Source organism: Rhinopithecus bieti, unplaced genomic scaffold, assembly GCF_001698545.2.
Source record: "Rhinopithecus bieti isolate Rb0 unplaced genomic scaffold, ASM169854v2 scaffold_1887, whole genome shotgun sequence".
Lineage (NCBI taxonomy): Eukaryota > Metazoa > Chordata > Mammalia > Primates > Cercopithecidae > Rhinopithecus > Rhinopithecus bieti.
This window is the reverse complement of record NW_016803685.1, coordinates 1,079,065-1,101,116: the sequence shown is the minus strand read 5'-3', so window position 1 is coordinate 1,101,116 and position 22,052 is coordinate 1,079,065. Positions and strand designations below refer to the sequence as shown.

The following is a 22,052-nucleotide window of genomic DNA, read 5'->3' as shown; positions in this document are numbered from 1 at the left end:
CCCTATTGTATTTCACTGTAATCTCCATGAATATAGGGCCTTATATTCCTCTCCACTCTATCCTCCACACCCAAGCACATTGCCTAGAAATACAGTAGTTTGCTATCAGTTGCTTGTGCAATGAACACGTTCATCTGTTGTCACTCTTGTGACTATTTTCTACACTGTTATCAGATAATCCTCTCTAAAATGCACATCCAAACCTGTCTTATCCTTCTTTGCATGTAGTTCATTATCCTTTAAGATAAAGTTCAAACTCTCTTTGGTGAACAAACAAGAGTGTTTATTATGTGGTTCCATTCTAACTCTTATTTTCACTGCATCATCCTTCCAGTGAAAGTAAACACCCATTTTTACTGGGCTTTCTTTTTCTCCCTGATTTCCGTCATGTTATTGATCCATAATGTATTCTCTATTCCTTGGACAGTCACTATGCATGCAGGGCAGCCATTCGGTATTATCTTTTTTCTGATGGCATCGCTTGCTCTAGCTTGGTTTGGTGCTTCCTCTGTAATTTTATAGCTCTTCATTTCTAATTCTCTCATAACATGTTTTATCATGCATATCACATCTAGATTTTAGGTTCTCTGAGAACCAGGATTGTATCTTATCATTATACAATACACGATCCATAGAAACAAACAAACAAACCACACGAAGTATAAAATACTATAAAAAATACAATGCTAAGAGGGCCAAGTATGTTAAGAGTACCCTATTGCCATCCAAATGAATTTGAACAAATCTTTTAATTAAAGACTAGTTTTCATTATCTATAAATGAAAGCTCTTAGACTCAAGCTAGATCTGAGGCAAGTCTTTTTTTAACACTCACAGTCTGTGCTATTATATCTAGAATGATAAAATTACCAAGCAGGGCAGAAGTGAGCAGGGAATGACAATTGATTCGGACTCCTACAGTAATAATCTTTCTCCTTGCTAGCTACAGTATATTAAATGCTTTCCTTTTGGCTTCTAATTCCGTATGTTTTGCTCAAAATTTAGCTGGGAATATTTATTCATTCCTTTGAACCATATACAAACAGTAAGAGACTACTCATTGAATGTAGATGATCCTGTAACACTTTCTTCCAAAGGCAAAGAACCTATATAACTAGCTATTCTTCGGAAGTTGTCTGTACCTCCAAAACTCTATTTTTTAGATTTGCTATTACACCATGCTTCCAGTAGAACTGGGTCAAACTGCCCCTGATGACCACACTTTCTGAACAAGGGAAAAGAAGATGGAAAGTGGCAACTACTTTAACTGTCAATTACATTAACCAGTTGCCACAATGATTGCTAATAAGAATATTAAGGAAATTATTAGGACTTCATATTTTTACTTTTTCTAGTTATCAATAACACTAGGAGTCAATATCATAATGGGAAACAACTTCATACCCACGATGAAGGTTATGATAAAAAAGATGAACAACAATGCTGGCAAGTATGTGAAGAGACTGGAAATATCATACATTGCTGGTGAGAATGTAACTTGGGGCAGCTGCTTTAGAAAACAGTTTAGCAATTCCCAAAAAGTTAAAAATAGAGTTACCATATTACCCAGAAACTGCACTCCTAAGTATGTTCCAAAATAGATATATATAGAGAGATATACCTCCACTCAAAAACTTACATATGAAGAAATGTATATAATAGGTAAAAGTAGAAAAACACCCCACAAAGAGTTAGTAACTAATGAATGGATAAACAAAAGTGGTATATCCACAGAAAGAAATGAAGCATTACATTGATAAATGCTACAACACAGGTATACCCTGAAATATTATACTAAATACATAAAAGAAACCAGACACTAAAGTCATATATTATATGATTTTGTTTATATCAATTGTACACAATAAGTAAATCCATAGAGATAGAAAATATATTAGGCTGCGGGATGTGGGGAGTGGGGAGTAACTGCTAAAGGGTATGGAGTTGTTTTTTTTTTTTTTTTTTTTTTTGAGAGGCAGTCTCCCTCTGTCGCCCAGGCTGGAGTGCAGTGGCCATCTCGGCTCACTGCAAGCTCTGCCTCCCGGGTTCATGCCATTCTCCTGCCTTCCTGCCTCAGCCTCCCAAGGAGCAGCTGGGACTACAGGCATCCGCCACCACGACCTCCTAATAACCTTTTTTTTTTTTTTGTATTTTTAGTAGAGACGGAGTTTCACCATGTTAGCCAGGATGGTCTCAATTTCCTGACCTTGTGATCCACCCGTCTCGGCCTCCCAGAGTGCTGGGATTACAGGCGTGAGCCACTGTGTCCAGCCTGGAGTTTCTTTCTTAGGGTGATAGAAATGTTTTGAAGTTAGACAGTGTTGATGGTTACACATTTGTGAATATACTAAAAACCATGAAAGGGTACACTTTAAAGAATGGATTTTTTAAGTAAATTATAAAAACAAACAATTCTGGACTTTAAAGAGTGGCTTTTATACACAAACTATAAAAACAAATAATTCTGGAGATGAAGCTGATGGTTAAGAACACTAAATATTATATTTTCTTATTCTGAATTTTTTAAATTATAGGGATAAAGTTTTCCAAGGGATTAAAAGAGAAACTATCTTTACACTAAATATACACGCACAGTACTTTGCCTCTCTCTCCCTCTCTCTCTGTGTGTGTGTGTGTACTTATTTAAAAGACAAAGTAAAGTATTACATGAAGTTCTCAACAGATGATTGCATACAGTCATGATATACAGAATTCACTCTTGTGATGGCTACATATTAATGGAAGCCAGCTACACTTTAAAAATTATTTTACATTTTTTATATATTGACAAATTATAGTTGCATATATTTATGGTATACAAAGTGGTGTTATGACTTTTGAATACAATACACAGAAAGATTAAACTATGTAACATATCCATCACCTCAAACATATCCATCACCTCAAATATTTAACATTTTTTGTGATTAGAACATTAGAAGTTTATTCTTAGTGATATTGAATGTACAATGTATTGAAATAGATTAAAATTTAATAGAAAATAACACTGAAATTTATTTGTAAACATAAAGAAATAACTTTTCTTGCAAGTTATGATTTATAAAAGTTATTCTCTAAGACCTTAATTTCAGTGATAGATCTACTTGATATTTCTTTTATGTAGACCTTTATTACTTATAATAAATAACTTTAAAAATTATTTTCAAGAGGACTAAGATTAAAAGTTGAGTGGATCAAAACATAGATGGGCTGGAGTTACAGCACTGACCTCTATCTGATTTTTCTTCCTCAGGAGATATATCTTTAAATAAACAATTCCAGTGTTTAGCCTTGTATTCCTTTGGTAAATTGGGTAAATTCATTTTTCTGCTATCTTGAACACTTTGTTTATAAAGTCTTCCAAGACTTTGTTACCTACACATCAAATGGAATGAATATAATTTTCTACATTCTTGAAATAAATATTTTATTTTACATCCATTTTATGTCGGAGAACTAGTATTTTAAAACATTGAAAACACCTTTTGTGTTAAAACAGTAAATATTTTCATTTAATATGCATATATCTCCAAGATTAATGCTAAGGCAAAGACATTTTAGAGAATGCATAATGTGTATTTCTCTCTATCTAAAAACATATATAGTATATATACAACTTCAAATTCTCCTCGGAGAACAGGGGGAACAAAAAAAATCCATATCTATCTAATCACATACAGACATACATTTTATTTAATAAGAAAGTCACAACAATTTTTGATACCATAATTTAATTTAGGCCTTCTTATCTCATTACAAATACAATTTTTATTTAGTAATCTAGTTTGGAAATGCTGAAAAGTTTTTCATGTTTTATTTATACAAAAGTGTAAATCAATCCAAGGGTCATTGTGAACTTGTGGTCCTTTGTTACAACTGCAACCTAATGTTCTATTCAAAATCTTATTTCAAAACACTCAAAATATGATAGAATCTGGGTTGCAAATGGTAACAGGCAATCATTTACATTCAGGTCTCTTACATTCAGGTCTTTACATCATCTGTAAAGGACCTATATTCTCCAATGGATTTGTTTAATTTATTTGCAGGGTGAAGTTTTATGTTAGTATTTCAGCCATAGGTGACTTATTGAAATGAAAAGTTAAACTTCTTCAGCTACAAAGAACAACCAAAACAACAAAACAAACTTCCAGACTTCTTATTTTTAAAGGCACTCAAGTTTTACAGGTAATTCATCAAAAAAACACCACTCACATCCACAAAGATATCAAATACATTTAATTATGTATTGAAATATTTTGTTCTTACATCTTAAACTATAAGCAAAATCCACTTGCATGACAAAACTGCATAAACAGTAAAACTGAAATGCTCTCATTACAAATACAATTTTTATTTAGTCAAAATATCATCCAAACTTATATTTGTATCAGGTCTAATATTTTTATGTTTCACAGTGATACATAAATTAATAATTAAATAATGAACTCAAAGCTCTTATTGCAAATGTCTTCTCATCAGTCATGTTGTTATCTTATATTTTCATAAGAGAGGCATTGTTTTAGATGCATGGGATTATCCTTTTTAAATTTTTTGCCAAATATGTATGTTAAAAGGAGGAACTGTAGAATCACACAATGTGTAGATTAATGTAATGTGAGATAGTGTATCAGAGGTGATACATGCCATGCAAGCAGCACATTTTACATTCTGACGCACATTTGAAGCCTTCTTTTACTCACGTAATTCAGGCTTCAGATGTATTTCTCAATTGCTCACTGCAGAATAGCTGCAGAACTGAAACAAAACCTTCAGTACAAAAATGACAACCCTTTTGTTTCCACTAAATCCATATTCTGTCATCCACTGGCAGGGAGTTTTCCAGTCATGTTCTCTGCCAGTCCTTACCAGTTTGCCAATTATACAAGCTGCTTCCCAGACATCAGACACAAATTCCACAAGACTGCTGTGCAAGCGTACCCTAATTAACCATCAGCTTAATTAGACAATTTACTGTGTAATTAGCAGGCAATTAGTCAACACCTCTCAGATCTTATTGACTGCTGTGACAGCCTTTCAGTCTTTGCACATTCCAACATTCCAATACACAACAGCGACCATGTTTCTAGCACTCTCAAACCCTGTACGACATGGTTCTGGACGGAGAAGTGGGTAATATTATATAACAAAGGAAAAAAATCAATATGGACCCTGTCCAATTATTGAACTGTTTATAAACTTGCCTTTAATACCAGAAGTCCAACATTAAAAATACTTTAATATCTGCTCCAAAATGGTTATAGAGCCAACTTCTTAATATGTTCTATTTCATGTTTTAATGTAAAACACTTTCAATTTACTATGAATTATACCCCAAGATTGGCTATGCCTATAGTAACTTGAGTAAATTTTCAATCAGTGTGTCAGAGATCTACTCAATTAAACATCATTAATACAGCTTGGTGCAATGACTCACACTTATAATCCCAGAACTCTGGGAGGTCGACACAGGAGGATCACTTGAGCCCAGAAGTTTGAGACCAGCCTGGGCAACATAACAACACCCTGTCTTTAAAAACAAAACCAAACAAAAACACATTAGCCAGGTGTGGTAGTGCACGCCTACAGTCCTAGCTACTGAGGAGGCTGAGACAGGAGGACTGCTTGAGCTCAAGAGTTCAAGGACACAAGAGTTCAAGTGGAATCTACACTCCAGTCTAGATGACAGTGTGAGAACCTGTCTCAAAAAAAGAAATCTTACTCATGTTAATAGCAGTTGAGACACAAATCCTGCAAACACTGATAAAAAGTGCTCTGGGGTAGGGAAGCATTTTTTAGTTTTCTTTGACTCAGCTACGAAGAAATCACACCTCAGCATTTTAACGATTACGTTAACATTTTATGTGTGTTACATGATTTTAACATTTAAATTAACACATTAATTTTACATGGAAAAGCATGTTTACAAATGTATTCCTCTGAGGTTATGTATATGTCATATAATACCCACTGCTCTTTGTAATGCAATTTCTCACCCATATAAAATACTTTCCATTATCTCCAGATTTCATGACTTGTAACTAATGAGATCCCAGCAACTGTAACAAAGAATGATCTGGTATCACTTTTCTTTTCAGAAATATTACAGAAGAGGATAAATTTTATTGAATAATTTAAAAGTCATAAGATCTTCTGTTAACCAAAAAGAATAGGAAGGAAGAGTTTGTGACCACTCCTTCATAGTTTAATTGGTTAACTGCCATATACATTTTCTAACACCTGATAAACTTCCATAAGTATAAAACCACTATGACAACAGAATTATTTCTGCATTATCTAAACTTTGTCATTAGCAGCAATTGTCTTTTTCTTCTTTTTGAATGTAAGGGCCTGAATATTACCAGCAAGAACAGTTATCGAAAGGCCACAGGTTAGGGGAATCTAGAGAAGTCTACTGTGGCCTTATTGGTACAAGGTAAAGTAGAATGAGATGAGGACCGAGAGACAGGCAGGAGCTGCTTGATGACATGATTTGTACAAAGATTCTGGATTTTATTTCAAGGGCTAAGATAAGCCATTGAAATGTTTTAAGCAAAGAATCATGATCTAAGATGTCAAAGACCATTCCGGCTGTGGTGCAGAGGCTGGAATTTAGGATAAGAGTAGAAGCAGAAAGACTCTTTTAGGAAGCTGGTATAGTATTCTGTGAGAAATGATGGGTGCTGTGATGTGGGTGGTACCAGTGGAGATGGGAAGCGACTTTTTACCCTTTAATAACTGATCATATAACTATTAATGTTTTAGTCTAGCATACAGATTATGGTAGTAAGAATTGTAAGTTTTATTGACAGGGTGTTTTACATGTTATGAATCATTTTAATATCTTTATTTTTAAAAGAAAATTCAATGTAAGCCTCCCTAGAATATTGTAAAAAGGCAGAGCAGGTATTATGATCTATTTTGTAATTGAACATGTGGAAGTTTAGGTAAGTTTACTAATTTATTAACAGTCAAATTACTTACAAAAGAGGTGACCCTCAACACTTTTCTCAAAACAACGGGAGACAACTGTAACATTTCAATAATAACTAGTATGATTCACTATGAAAACCATAATTTAAAACTTAAGAGTGTATTGTGCCTCTCCAGCTTTCTGCATGCAAGCTTGTTTTTCTCTTTTCATATTATAATACTTAATAAGATAATATTTGTATACATTTTATTTACCTGTGGATCTCTGTTGTCTATACAATAATATTTCTCTTTATATTGATCAACAGGAGATGTTCAAAAATCACGCCAATGTTTGTTTATTCCCCCCATTTAAAAAACATATACTAAGTGGCTGCCTACCTTAGGCTGAGTATTGTAAAAGATCCAAATATCCTTGTGGCAATCTCACATAACTCCAACTACCAGGAGTATAACTGAGCAAGGACCCCAGCTGCTGTGCTGCGAATGAATCCACACCTGCATTTTTATTGCAGCCATGCTTCCTGTGGCTTAGCCAATGACTGAGCAGGGCAGAGATACTAAGCAGGCCCCTTCCTGAGAGACAGGAAGACTCCAGATGGCCTTGTCGAAGCTTTCTTAGTCTGCAAGGCACTCTATGATGCTCCTACTCAACCTTTCTTTCTTCTCTTCCCAATTTATGGCTTGATTTCTATTGCTGTCTTATGGCTCTCTCAGTCCTCTTCAACCCCCTCCATACTGTCTCCCACAATTATTTCACCTAATCAAATCCATGCACGTTTAATCACATCTTGGCAACTGTTTCTTGGAAGATCTGGACTAAAACCTGCTGCTATATTGAAAAATTACATGACAAAATCCAGAAAAAAAAATAGTTGTATGAAATTTAAGGGTTTTTAAATAATGCATTTTCATATACTAAATGTCCATATTTCAATATAGATATTATTAATGCAACAGAATATTAAAATATACATTTTGGGTGAGACCTTAAGGGGCATTGAGATAAATCACAAAAATAAATGTTCCCCTTACAGAAATGTTCAAATAGATGACAAAAATCTGCTTAGGGAACTCTTACACACTTCACTCCAATATGGAAACAAAATGTTAACAAAAAGTTAGGGGTGTTGGAGATTATGATGTGGTTTCTTTGGAGCATGCTTCTGGGATTATATGAGTCCCACTGTCATCCCAGATCCCGAGAGACAGCTTTTAAAAGGGACCCCTCAGAGCACTTTATATGTGTTCCCTGCAGTTTTATTTTCTCTTTTGGAGGTTGGTGCGCCATACACAGCGTCCCACTCTGCTTGATATATCGAAAAGGTCTCAGTTGTATCTTGCTAAAAGATGAGCTAAAAGAGATGCAACTGTACAACAACTAGCCTGTATTCCTAGAATTTGTCAGGGGAAAGGGAATGTAAGATTTTCCTGTGGACCAATTAAGGGACACATATTTAAATAGGGAATGTGAAGTCACCTTAAACTCTGTTCAATATGGTCCCTTAGAAAGGCAAAGGTGTTGCAGCAGAGAAAACCTAAGTAACTGAAGAGCTTCCTAGGAGTTTCCTAGAGAATAAGCTATGACCAAAGATTCAAAAGCACCATAGGGAAGAGTTCCCAAGTGATGGGAAGTATTTTTGAAGAATGATTGGAGGTATGGATGAGATAAAAGTTAGTCTAAACAAAAGTATGTCTCCTAAAGAGGAATATTATAGTTGTACAAAATTATATTTATCCATGGAAGTGAAAATACTCTTCAAGAGGTAATAATATTTATCAATTTAAAATTCATGATATTGCTGAACAATGTATTACATTCCAAAATAAAACTGTCTGGTTGATAAGAGGAGGGAGGCAGTCAGCAGGTTCCATTTGCAGGGCCTAGTGGTCACAAAATCTGATTTCCAAAGGCTTCCATTCAGGAAAGGGGCCAGGGGGTGGGGTGGAGTTTAAAAAGAATCCATTCCCTCTTGTGTCCGTTGAGTAAAATTCTGTAAGAGCTCAGATAATGGAGAGAAGATAACCATTGGTTAATGTAGCTCCAGGGGACTTGGGTGGTCACTGGCCTTTTAATATTTGAATAACAATAAATGTCTCTTATGGATAAAGAATGCTAAAATTAAGGTATATATGATGCAAACATAAACCTGGTGAGAAAACCAGTTTTGTCAGAAAAGAGAGTTTGTATGAGGAGAGAAGTGAAAGTTATTGTTGAAATGATGAACAGCAGTTGTATTATGATTCATAGTTTCTCCCAAATTGAATTATGTAATTTCTTTGCTTAAATCTTTTAACAACAGGTTCCCTGTTTATACAATAATATTTAAATTCCTAACCCCACAGGCCTTTCTCACTGTCTCTACAGCTACTTACACCATTTCATGAGACATTATGCTGCATCTTAAATATGCCTGTCTCTCTCATGACCACGAATATCCATGTGCTATCCCTTCTCCCTAGAATAAAGACAGTTCAAATGGGAAGAAAATAAAAAAATAAAATATTGAAAATAAAAAAATCGTAAAACAATTAAAATTATAAAGTAACTTAAAAAATAAAATATTGCATATTAAGTAACATTTTAGTATAAGTAACATTTTAGTCTAAGAATTCCTGTGGCCTTAAGTCATCTTATATCCTTTGGTATATATATTTTCTGAACTACCATTCAAGTTTTCTAAAGTAAATACCATACATACACATACACACACACACACACACACACACACACACACTCGAAAAATAATATATATATAAGGACATTAGTAAGAGTTCTCAAAATACATCAAGTCTTGCCCAGATACCTAAAAATGGTACTCTCTTTAATGACATTTTAAGCTAATTTTGCACAAAAATAGAGGGTACATTTGGCAGCATAAAAGTGAGAAACTGTTTCAGACACATGAGATATCATAGAAAAACATGCAAATGAAGAAAGCAGGGCAGGATGAAAAGGGCAATGGGCTTAGCTGAAGTGAAAGAAGCAGATGCGGCAGTGGGGTAAGAAAAGGTAATTGGTGTGTGATAGGGCAGTCTGAGTGAATATTTCCCTAACAGACCAGTAACTTCCTTGAGTTAATGACATTTTATTTCTTACGACACCTCATTTCAGAAATAGTGGTACTTGAACATTAAGCACATTGCTAGTCCTTTAAGAAAAAGCAGCATACAGAGAACTGTAATTTTACTAAAACAGAGTCAGTCTTGTAACAAAATGGCCAATGTATGTATGCCTTTAATAAAAATTTGACAGCAAGGTAATCATGGTATAAAGTATTTAAAATGAGTTTAAAGAATATCATTACATAGTAATGACTAGAATCTTTTTAAAAGCAATAAAGAAAATACAAAGGCAAGGAGAATATTACGGAATTCAATCCTACTAATTTCAATCAAAGATTGTATCATCTAAACATACCCAGAATATGGAGATTTTTAACAATTCACAAAAGAATTACGTGAGACAGAATAAGGGTAAAATCAGTTTCTCAAACAGCAGGACTGTACTTTAAGGAAATTTCCATGAGCCATAATTATAAGAATTTTCCATTAACCTTGACACCAGTTGCTTTTTTTAAAAAAGGAAACTGAATAAGAGGTACTTTCCATTACAAGTTAGATTCATCTACCAGCTAACCCAGATCAAAATTGTACACGTCAATTTATATTATTAAAAAGTCTATTTGAGTTTCACTTTGACCACTCTACCAAAATGATTAACTAATTAACAGGTGTGAAATCACAGCCTGAAATGGGAAAGTGGTGAAGATGTAATTATATTGGAAAATTGATTAGTCTGCTTCATGGTTAAAAATATTACTTTGGCTATAATTAAAAGATTTTTACTTAATATTAGAAATACATGCATTAAATTGTGTTTGAAAGCATCTTAATCTATATTTTCTACTTAACAGACTAAGCTGGCAAACATGGTATGATTGTGAACAGAGACTGATTTAGAACTTGAAGGAGAGACAGTGGTGTATTCATTAGATTCTAACTTGCAAGATTTTGCTTCAATACTGAATGTGTACACATGAGTGTGCAAGCATACATACACATTCTTTTGGTGATGAAGAAATGAAGTTTATGTCATAGAAGAGCTTGCTAAATAGTCTTGAAGTGAACACTTGGATGAAATCTCCCATAGGACTACTATATGTGAACTGTAGCCATTTAATAGACGAATTCTTTATAATTTGAGGATGAGTCGATTTTATGAATTTCAATAAAATAAATCTAAGTTATAAGAACCTACCCAAGTAACAATCAAACTATTAGTACACAGAAGTCATCTCAGTTTTTAGCATGTTAAAAGTCTCCCAGATAAAAAGCTTACATTGAATTTCTTTAAATAACAATAACTCCTACTTAATGTGTAAGTATATATCAGGAAAACAATATTATGCAATAATCATATAAAAAATGGGAAACTAGAACTATAGCAGCAAAAATAATGCACTGGGCTATTGTTAATTCATTGTTTCATAGACTTTCATGATGAGGTAATACAGAAACTATAATAATTAAGTAAATCAGTTTTAGTTAATCTTTTTAAAAAATCCAGATCTTTATTTCTAATAAGGCTTTCCAAAATGAGTTACAAAAATAAATTGTGATGTTCTGTATCGTAATCCATAGAGAATTACCCAGGCTCTAAAATATTATTACATGACATGTTTGTGAAATTTTCAACTTTAAATATTATCTTTAGCATTTATAGTCCTGACAATGTTATTCCTCAATTCTCATCTCGTTGATAGGTGCTAGCAATTTGTGCAATTTGTGCAATTTGTGCAAATGCAGGCGCAACTTCCTCTCAATTAAGATAATGTGGATTGAAACAAGTTTCTTGGAATCCACATGGGAGAACAGACAACCTATATGGTAAAAAGTCTGCAAACCTTATTATGAGAAGAAAAACAGAACTATTTAAAAGGAAAAGAAAAGGCTTATATGGATAGGACATGAGAGCTGTCTCCAAGTAACTGAAGAGCTGTCATGTGGAATTGTGGTTCAAATTAGAATACTATAATTATTCATTCATCTAACAAGTATGTATTGCATCCTTTCTATCTGCCAGACATTGTTCTTGGCACTGGGCATGCTGTGGTGAGCAAGAAAGACGGTATCTCTCTACTTACAGAGCTTACTTCGAGTGGCTAAAACAGAACATAAATAAGCAAACAAATAGATGACCAAGAGCATGGCAATTTCACATGGTGATAAGTGCAGTGAAGAAAAAAAACAACCAGGGTAATGTGGGATGGAAAGCCTGAGTTTTGAATGGTTAATAAGAACTTCTCTGAGGAGGTAACTCTTGATCTGTGAGCTGATTAAGAAGAAAGAGCCAGTCATATAAATATCTGAGAGAAGAGAATTCCAGGCAGATCAAACACCAAGCAAAATGGTCCCAAGACAGGGAGGAAGTTGCCATATTGGAGAATTAGAAAGGGGGCCAGTGTGGCTGGCAAAAAAATTGGCATCTGATGACAGCAGATTCACAGAAGCTTTTAAATCAAAATGCTCTCTTGTGTTCACTCTGAAATTGCACATAGAAATATAAAATTTCTGTGCAATTTATATTTCTCAATAGAAAGATAAGCATAGGTGCCACTCTATTTGAAGCACTAGGTAGAAAGTCTTCAGTGTAAATGCTCAGGCTGAACTGTAAGTCTCTGAAGAACATGAATGCAGTCAAAATTCCTTCATTTTAGACATAAAGTAATGTGGTCCAGAGAGGATAAATTATGTAAAAGCATGATATAGTGGAAATTGCAGGGATTTGTATCAAATAGGCCTTGGTTCAAATCCTGACATGGTGGATTTCAGTGTTTTGATGGCAGGGGCCATTTCCATGCTGCTACAACCTGATCTGGTCTTGTGATGTGCCCTAACAAAAGGAACACAATGATAATTATGTTGTGCGACTTCCAAGCCTTGGTGTCAAGAGGATTTGCAACTTCTCCTCCTGCCTTTTTTGTAGCACTGACAACCTGTGAACACGTCCAGTGTAGTCTTGAAGATGAGACCATATGGAGATACAGGCCTAGTCATGTCAGCTGAGGACCCAGGCATGTGAATGAAATCATCCAGGACCAGCCATCAGCCAGCCACCAAACAATCTGTCAACTGATTGCAAATCCATGAGTGAAAACAACTAATATCATGTAGAGCAAAGGCAAGTCAACCCAGCTAAGCCTTGGCCATATTGCCAAACTGTAGAAACAAGAGCAGAAAATGTGTTGCTGTTTTTGGTAAGGTGGTCTGATATGCAGCAATAGGTACATGATGCTGAAATATGTTACGTTTGCTAGTATAACAAAATATAAAACATGCGGCCCTGGCTTCAGCATTGTGAGGCAAGAAGAGCCTTGAAAAACCAAGAGTAAGTTCTTAATAAACACTGGAAGAATGGTGAACAAACTGTCAGCAGAGGCCTAAAATATGGTAAGAAAATTGCTACTGGAGGGTTGGAAAAGTGGCCTGTATTATATGGTGACAGAACAATTGGCAAGAATGTCAGCAGTGATAATTTGGAAAACAGAAAGTGAACATAATACGTCTCTAGAGAGAACACTGAATGTGTTCAGTTGAGTGGTTCTACCCAAGTATGATAAGGTACTATAAGAGAGAAAAGAGCTAAAGAAGGCTATATTTAAATTTGCAATACAAAACAGACGGAATCTAAAGGACCTACGACACCCTCGGTCAGAAAATAAACTATTCTTTATATTTGGTCTCTCCTAGATGGAAAAAAGCTTCTCAAAATAAAGTACCTTAAAGATCCCCTCAAGAGTGTTGCAGTAACAGAGTTTGTTAAGACTTTAGAAAGACCTAAGGCAGGTCCTAGTAGATTCTCTCAGGGCTTCTAATATTCCTAAAGACATTGTACCACAACAGCAAGGCATATCCAAAAATAAAAGAAATCTGTTTAAAAAGAATTATGGATGTGACTTTGGGCATCAGTTTAGTCCTAAATAGAGTTAAAATTATGTTAAGAGAGTTTTACGATGGTATCACTGTGAGTTAGGATTAAAAGAAACAATTCAAAGTAAAGAGAGGAATAGGGTGCTCTAACTTTATTTGGGCAGGACCAGGCTGAGAAAGCTAATCAGCTGTCATCAGGGAACATCAATAGCCACTTACAAAACAAACAAACAAAAAACAAAACAAAACAGAAAAACTCAGAGGAGAAAATCAGTAGCCCAGAGAAAATCAGTGGCTCAGAGGACAGAGCCAATAGTAGATAGGAACAATGGATTAGGGCATCCTTACCAAGGAGCATAAATGCACCCTGATTCTCCATCCCTGGAGCAAGAGGCCCTGAAAACATGTGCCAAACTGAATTCCAAAATTGCTATGGACAAGTGATTGCTATGTGCCTTCCATTTCTCCTGCTTCTAAAGGAGATTTTTATCTACTGTGGTTCTCTTGACCGTATCGTTTTGTGTTGGGTGTATGGAAGATAGAAAACATGTCTTTCTATATCACAGAATCCTCAATAAAAACAAGTTAAACCCAAATAATCTCATAGGCATTTGGACTTGATGTAGATCATAAGACAATGAACCTTGAGCCTAATGCCATGATTAGATGATATTTTCGGTGTCTTGGAAAGGAGTGGATGCAGTTTACATTTGGGAGGGATGTGAATTGCTCTAACCAGATGGCAAGTTAGGACTGTTTGCAAAGATGGCTGCAATAATCCTTCCCTAGTCGTATGCATGTCCCTTTGTGATGTGGTTTTGCAGTTCTTCTCATCAATAAGTGGATGGTATTTACCTACTTCATGAACATACGCTGACTTTGTAACATGCTTTGAAGAAAATATGGAAGTAACACTGTGTAGACTTTGGAGTCTTTGTATCAAGAGATCTTTCTGCTTCCACTCTTGTCCTCTTGGAACACTGCTAGCCTTATGAAGTAGCCTTAACAAACCTAAACCAGCCGCCTTGATAAGACATCGTGAGGCAAGAGAGATTATGAAGAGACAGAGAGAAGGGCTTGGCCATCTCTGCAATTATAGTAATCCCACGTGAGGCTCCAGACACATTAGTCAGAACATCTTGATCCCCAGGGATCCCAACAACCAACTGTAAATGCATGATTGAGGCCAGCAGACACCCTGTGAAGTAGAAGAACTGATCACATGTGCTGAACCCAAATTGCCAACCCACATGACTATAGTCAAATAGGTAATTGTTGTCTTAAGTCCTGGACAATTTATTTAACTTTCTCAGACTATTATTTCACCTGAAAAAATATTATCTATCTTACAAGCAGATTGTAAGGATTAAATGAAATAACGTATAAAAACATTTAGTCTATACATCCTAAGCACTGAATATAGGGTAGCTAATAATATGAATAATGATAACAACTATACCAATGACCTATAATAGTACACATGTCCAAGATTGTGATTTAGAAACAGCTTTGGATTAAGACCAGGGCCTCCCAGGCCAAAGCACTTTTCCCCACACTATACTGTTTCTCCATATTTGTTGGACTTTCTCTAAGGTATTTATTTACTTGTGGAAAACAACAACAACAATATTTTAAATAAACAATTCATTTATATTAATGTTACTCTTATTTATTCCATGATATATCAGAGGGCAGGACTATACATAAAACACGGATGAAACTTATGAAAAGGCTGATGTGGTGTCAATAAAAGGAACATATTTCTAAAACAGATCTTTCTACAGTCATACAGGTTGCATTGCCTTAAAGTTGTAGTATATTCCTTGTCACTAAAAGCATTCAAGAACAGGTTACATTTCTTTTCTCAGGACTACCAACACATGCAGTTAGAAAGTTAGGCCAGACGATTTTTATGTCTCTTCTTAATATTGTGGGATACTTGTCCTGTTTTCTCAAAAATCTTCTGCATTTAAAGGCTTATACAACAATCTAAGTCTTAAGCAACAATCTATACATTTAGAAATTTCATCGACATTTTCATTTTTAGACATGTATAGATGCACTATAGAAAGCAACATAGAATATGAAAATTTTTTAATTGGCCTTTTCTCCTTTGATTGAGATCAATACTCAAAACAGTCAATGGTTTTATGTGTTAACTGTCTGTTCATATACTGGGAAAAAATAAACTCAGTATGCTCTTGCCAAAAAATTCTATATATTCATTTATCCAGTGAATATTTATGAAACATTTATCAAATCTCTCCTATACATTAAGCTTTGTACTATGTGGTATAAGGCTATATTTTACAGAAAGAGCTACAAGAAATACTTTGATGCCAAAAAAAGAGCCTTAAATATTTTCAGTTTTTACTTCTCATCATTTTATAAGAGAGACCTATTATATGGATACTTATTTACCTAATTTGATACTTATTAAAACAAAATCTATTCATTTGAGATATTTTCATATTAAAAGATAATCACAAGTTAATCTATGTGTAGAGAGGGCTTACAAGTGAAGTGAACTGTTGCTTGGGTTTAGATTTGATTTAGGATAGAAATAAATACTTCTTAGTTTATTTATCTGTGTAGTAATAAAGCTATGCAACTTGCAGTTTCATGTTATAGATTTGCAGTATATAATATGTAGCTCTCCAAGAGAACAAAATTTATGGACAAGATTAATGAAAACAAAATGTTTTTATCTACTTCCTATCAATATAATGTGAACACAGGTCAAAGGGTTATTTTATGTGAAGTCCAAACCATTTCTAATATTCTCTCTTAAACAGATCACTTCTCTGTTTTGTCATGATAATTTAGTTTTAATCAAGCTTGACAGATCGATTTCTCTCTCACCTTTCAAAATTTAAACTTGGAGCCAATACACATTTATACAGAAAAATGATTTCATAACTATATTTTAAATATGACTTTACTATCTTTATAAAACATAAATAGAATCTCAAGAAAAGCAATCTTGTTATTTTGAAAGATTCTTGAAAAGACTGATTTGAGGAGGAAGAATATAGTTAATAAAAGCCATTTTGATGTCATTTAACACAAAAGCAAACAGATTTTTTTATATTTGACATTAAAAATCTGATCATTTGCCTTTTTGAAGAAAGCACATACAGCTTTTATATAGACTGCACAGTAAAGAATAATAATATTTCTGTTTACGGAGATATCAACTGGCATTTCATTGTAAGTCAATGGTCTATCGGTGCTGCAGTGTATTAGACCTCAATCTGGCATCTACAAATGTCAAGAGTATAAAAAATATATATGTAGGATGAAAATCAAAAGCATGTTCTGAACTCCCAAAAAAATAAAAATAGGGAAACAAAGTTCACGTAAACATATTTGCTGCAGAAATCAGTGCAATATTCAGCTGTCAATCCAGAAAAACAACGAGGGAGCCACACTGTCAGTAGGACAGGATAATAAAATTTCTAGCAGATGTTCAGTCAGGGCTCTAATTTTTATTGAACTCCCTTGGTAAGCATTTAATTTCTTTATCATATGCAAGCTTGGCAAATTGTACTTCATCAAAACTGTATTGTGAAATATTAATATTTCATATGATAACAAAACCCCATAGAATAACCTTTGTCATATTAAGAGCATCCAAATTTCAAATGTCAAGATTCTGAATTTTAATACATTTTAAACAGATTCTTCAATTGCCATAATAAATTATAATATGGCTAATCTAAATTGGTATACTGTAATGTCACAGAAATGTATAGTACACGTAACACTTTAATACATCTTTAGTAAAAGGCTATGGGGAAAAAAGTTATGTTCATACTACTGAGTTGTATATTACCAACATTTCATCAATAGGAAAGCATAGAAATAAGCACATAAGATGTAATTATAAATTCACTAATTTAATCACTAATTAGGAACCAGATAAGGAAACAAAAAAAGTAGACCTCTATGAGGCAAACGGACTACTCGGCAAAATCACATATGGAAAATAATCTTTTTGGAAAATGGCATTACATAAGCCCAAGGTGGCTTCATTATTTTTGTCATTGCAATTTGCACAAATATGTTTAAAACAGTCTGCACAATATTTGGTTGTACCCACCATCAAAGTAAGTGAAATAGGATTTCCCAAAAGCCCCGCATGGTTACATTTCATGTGCCAAATTTAATTTCCATTTGTTCATAACTCCCCTTTTGAACCAGCATCACAGACTTCTAAATTGATAGATTAAATTCAAATTGGAGGTTTAGAAGGAAGTTAGCATCCACATTTATTTCTGCTGGTGATCCTAATAAAGGCAAGTGCTACTACGTTACTGAAAGACACAGCATCACAAATCAATGCATGTCACCAACAGCGTAAAGACTGATGTCTCTGATTAATCAGAAATCAATTATTGCAAGCTAAGAAAACATCAAATTCAAAGCAACAAACACCTTTTTTTCAGCTATAATTCTTTACTTGTGCCCAATTAGCCACCTATTTCGGTTTACATATATATATTTTCTAACAGCATAACTAATATAGTCAGTAAATGGTATCTGAGACTCAGTTTTCTCCAACAGATTAAACATTTAACTATAGCTTCTCAGTAATTTTTAAAGAATCAATTGAAACAAAGACAAATATACTATCAATATTCTACAAGGTTATAAACAATTGATTCATGATATTCTAAAGCTGAATCTAGTATATTCTGTTAATTTTTGCACTTTGTTTAATAAAATATTCAGTTGATTTATTTGAAGAAATAACTTCTCTTTAGATATCTAAACATAAAAAATCTTTATGAAGCATTTTTTTCCTGCACTGTTTTTTTCCTAACTTTTGAGAATTCTCTAGATTTTCCTGACCACACTTACACATTGCATCTTGTAAAGCTGTCAGAATAAGACAGCCTTAATGTTTTAGCCATAATAATGCCAGCTATTGATCCTAGTAAGAGGAAAAAGAAAGAGAGAATGTGCTTAATGGGGCATGTTTTTTCTCTATTATTTTCTTTGCCTAAGGATAAAGCTGATTCAAATAATGATACTCTTTTCTTAGTCACTAAATTCACACATTCATATACATTAATTATTACTAACTACCAGTTAGTATTAAATACATTGAGAGGTTTAATATTTGCAATTTATCAATAAACAGTCTAAAATGTTAAAGTGTGTTGCTGCTCTTTTCAAATTCAAAACCATATAAGGATGCAACCCTTTTGTTGTATAAAGCATCCTACTTTAAAAACATGCATTTATATATTTTGTGTTCTTTAAAGACTCAATCTCAATTTTAATACATAGTTCATTTCCTACTAAGTATAAGATGTCCACTTCTGGGTAAGTAGAAAGCCATACTGTTAAATGAAACTCAGGTTATTTGTTTTTGAGAAAGGTTTCTGTATTCCAAATTTGTGAAGAATCTATCTTATTACCAGTACCAATAAATTACACCGGGATTCTTTTTGACATAAATTGAATCCCAGAATTTTGTGCAAACCAAATCAATTGTGTCCCTATCTTTGAGCTGAGGCATCCAAAATAATGAAACAATTAATAATACAAAAATAAGAGTTTGTGATTATTAAATGAAAAACTCGCTTTTGTAATATTTATATCTTTGTTGCTTCCTAGACAATACAAATAAGAAATGTATGCCTCCCCGTCCTTCCATGGGACAGAAAGGAAGGAAAGAAGCTAAAGACTAATGTGTAATGATAGGTCTTGTCAAATAGTTTAGTAAGTTTCTTAGTAAAAAAAAAAAAAAAAAATCCATTATAATATTTATACCTTAATTAAAATATATGATAGACATGTCTATATGACTTCAATAACATTTCTTACCTTATCAAGAGAGAAAGTTTTGGTCAGGGCAAAACCCCATCCAGCTTCAAAAGCTCTTCGAATCATTGATGTGCTGGTTGCTGGAGTTGCACTAGCAAGACCAAAAGGATTTATAAACTTCAATCCGGCCATTTCTACACTAATGTCCACCAGATCAATAGGAGTGTAAAAGAGGGGTAGTTCAGGCTTGGCAGAAATGGAAGCTCCATATTGTGACTGCAAAATACAAACCAATAATTGGTTTCATATTACATCTAAATTGTCCATAATAATATTTTACAAAAATCACTTCAACACAGCATCCGAATTCACATAGATTACAACAGTCTGTTTACAATGAAAAAAAACTGGCAAAAAGTCAGTTAGCAGTGAACTGAATTCATACAATATCCTATTTTAATTTCAAAGGCAGTATGAAGAGTATTAGCAGAAATAAAATCAATTAAATAAACAAACAACTGTATTTAAAACATACTGGGATTCAAATACAAAAGGGAATAATTTTAGAATTTTTCTCCCTGGTCTAACCCAGTCTATTTGTACTTAATTTATGAAAATACCCTTAGTGCTCAGAGATATGGGCAACGGTAAGTCAGGGGGCCTAAATTCAATTTCCAGTAATCTCACTACTGTTTAGGTGATTTTAGGAAAGCCAACTAATACGTCCCTGTCTTTTCTTCTCTATAGTTTTCAGTACAGCAGCAGGAATGCTCCTTGCCTAATTTCTACCTCACAGGAAGACTGGAAAATTCAGAAAATCAGAAGATGCAGGGAGATATTTAATTTGGAAAGTGGGTAGTGTACTCATGTGCATTATGGGGGTTTGTTCTTTTTCCTGAAACCAAATAGGTCCCAGTTTATGTCAAAATCTTTCACTGGCACTCAAAACTGTAAATTGATGTTTGTTAAATGATCACTGTAATAATGCTTCTTTGCAGGATTATTGGAATGTTTTAATAAAAACACTTATTCTTAGCACATGGCACACTGAAACATCCTACATAGGTGCTTGCTAAATGTTGTCTCCTTTTCTGACTGGGGAGGTTATTAACGATTGCATCAGGCCTTTTGTTTGTAAAGTGTCTCTCTCTCTCTCCATTCCTCCCTCCCCTTCTCTCTCTCTGTTTATCTCCAAAAGACAAATAACACTGGAAAATATAAAAAGGATGAATTTTCTCAGACAAAGTGGTTACTGAATGGACAGGACTAGTTAATTCAAAAGTAGAAATCCTTTCTCTTGTGAATCATCACTCAAAAGAAAAGTTATGGCCGGGCGCGGTGGCTCAAGCCTGTAATCCCAGCACTTTGGGAGGCCGAGATGGGCGGATCACAAGGTCAGAAGATCAAGACCATCCTGGCTAACTCGGTGAAACCCCGTCACTACTAAAAAAAAAATACAAAACACTAGCCGGGCGAGGTGGCAGGCGCCTGTAGTCCCAGCTACTCAGGAAGCTGAGGCAGAAGAATGGCGTAAACCCGGGAGGCGGAGCTTGCAGTGAGCTGAGATCCGGCCACTGCACTCCAGCCTGGGCGACAGAGCGAGACTCCGTCTCAAAAAAAAAAAAAAAAAAAAAAAAAGGAAAGTTATTTGAGCAGAACTTTAATTTTATAGGAGTGTGTCTTGTGTAGATAAAGATTGCCATGACTTGCATAGAAATTATTTCTGGCCCTCCACCACTTCTAATGCAAAGCAAAGTTCACTTAATATGTAAAAAGGCATCAAACTTGTCAATTGAAACACTAATGTGTCTCTGGTACATGCAAAGAGATGCCAGATGGGATCCAGGCTTCAGCTATGGCAGGCGCCTTCTCCCAGGGATGTTCTGGGCTTCAAGGCATATTTCTGAATATTGGTTACTCTGGGTGTGAACATAATTTTTCTGTCCTCACATAGGATTGCTATACTATTAAAAGGATTATTAGCAAACACAAAAACTACAATGTAAAATATAGGAAACTGAGGGTTAATATGAGGTGTGTGTATGTACGTGTGTCCACACATGGATGTTTACAATGACAACAACCGGCAAAAAGTCAGTTAGCAGGAAACCGAATACATACAATATCATTCTTTTTAAATTTCAAAGGCAGTATGGAAAGTATTATCAATTAAATAAACAAACAATTTTATTTAAAAGATACTGAAATTCAAACACAAAAGGGAATAATTTTAGAATTTTTCTCCTGGTCCCATTAACCAGCCGCTTTGTGCTTAATTTATGAAACCTTGCCTCATAAAATGAGTTAGGGAGGATTCCCTCTTTTTCTATTGATTGGAATAGTTTCAGAAGGAATGGTACCAGCTCCTCCTTGTACCTCTGGTAGAATTCAGCTGTGAATCCATCTGGTCCC

General features: G+C 34.3%; 1 protein-coding gene across 1 annotated transcript in view; it reads right to left on the bottom strand.

Annotated features, from left to right (window-relative positions):
* Positions 1-22,052, bottom strand: part of DPYD (dihydropyrimidine dehydrogenase) — an 875,642-nt gene that overhangs the window by 419,016 nt on the left and 434,574 nt on the right. Inside the window, 1 exon segment of the mRNA XM_017850609.1 lies at positions 19,701-19,916. Within this exon segment, the coding sequence (XP_017706098.1) occupies positions 19,701-19,916 (216 nt within the window).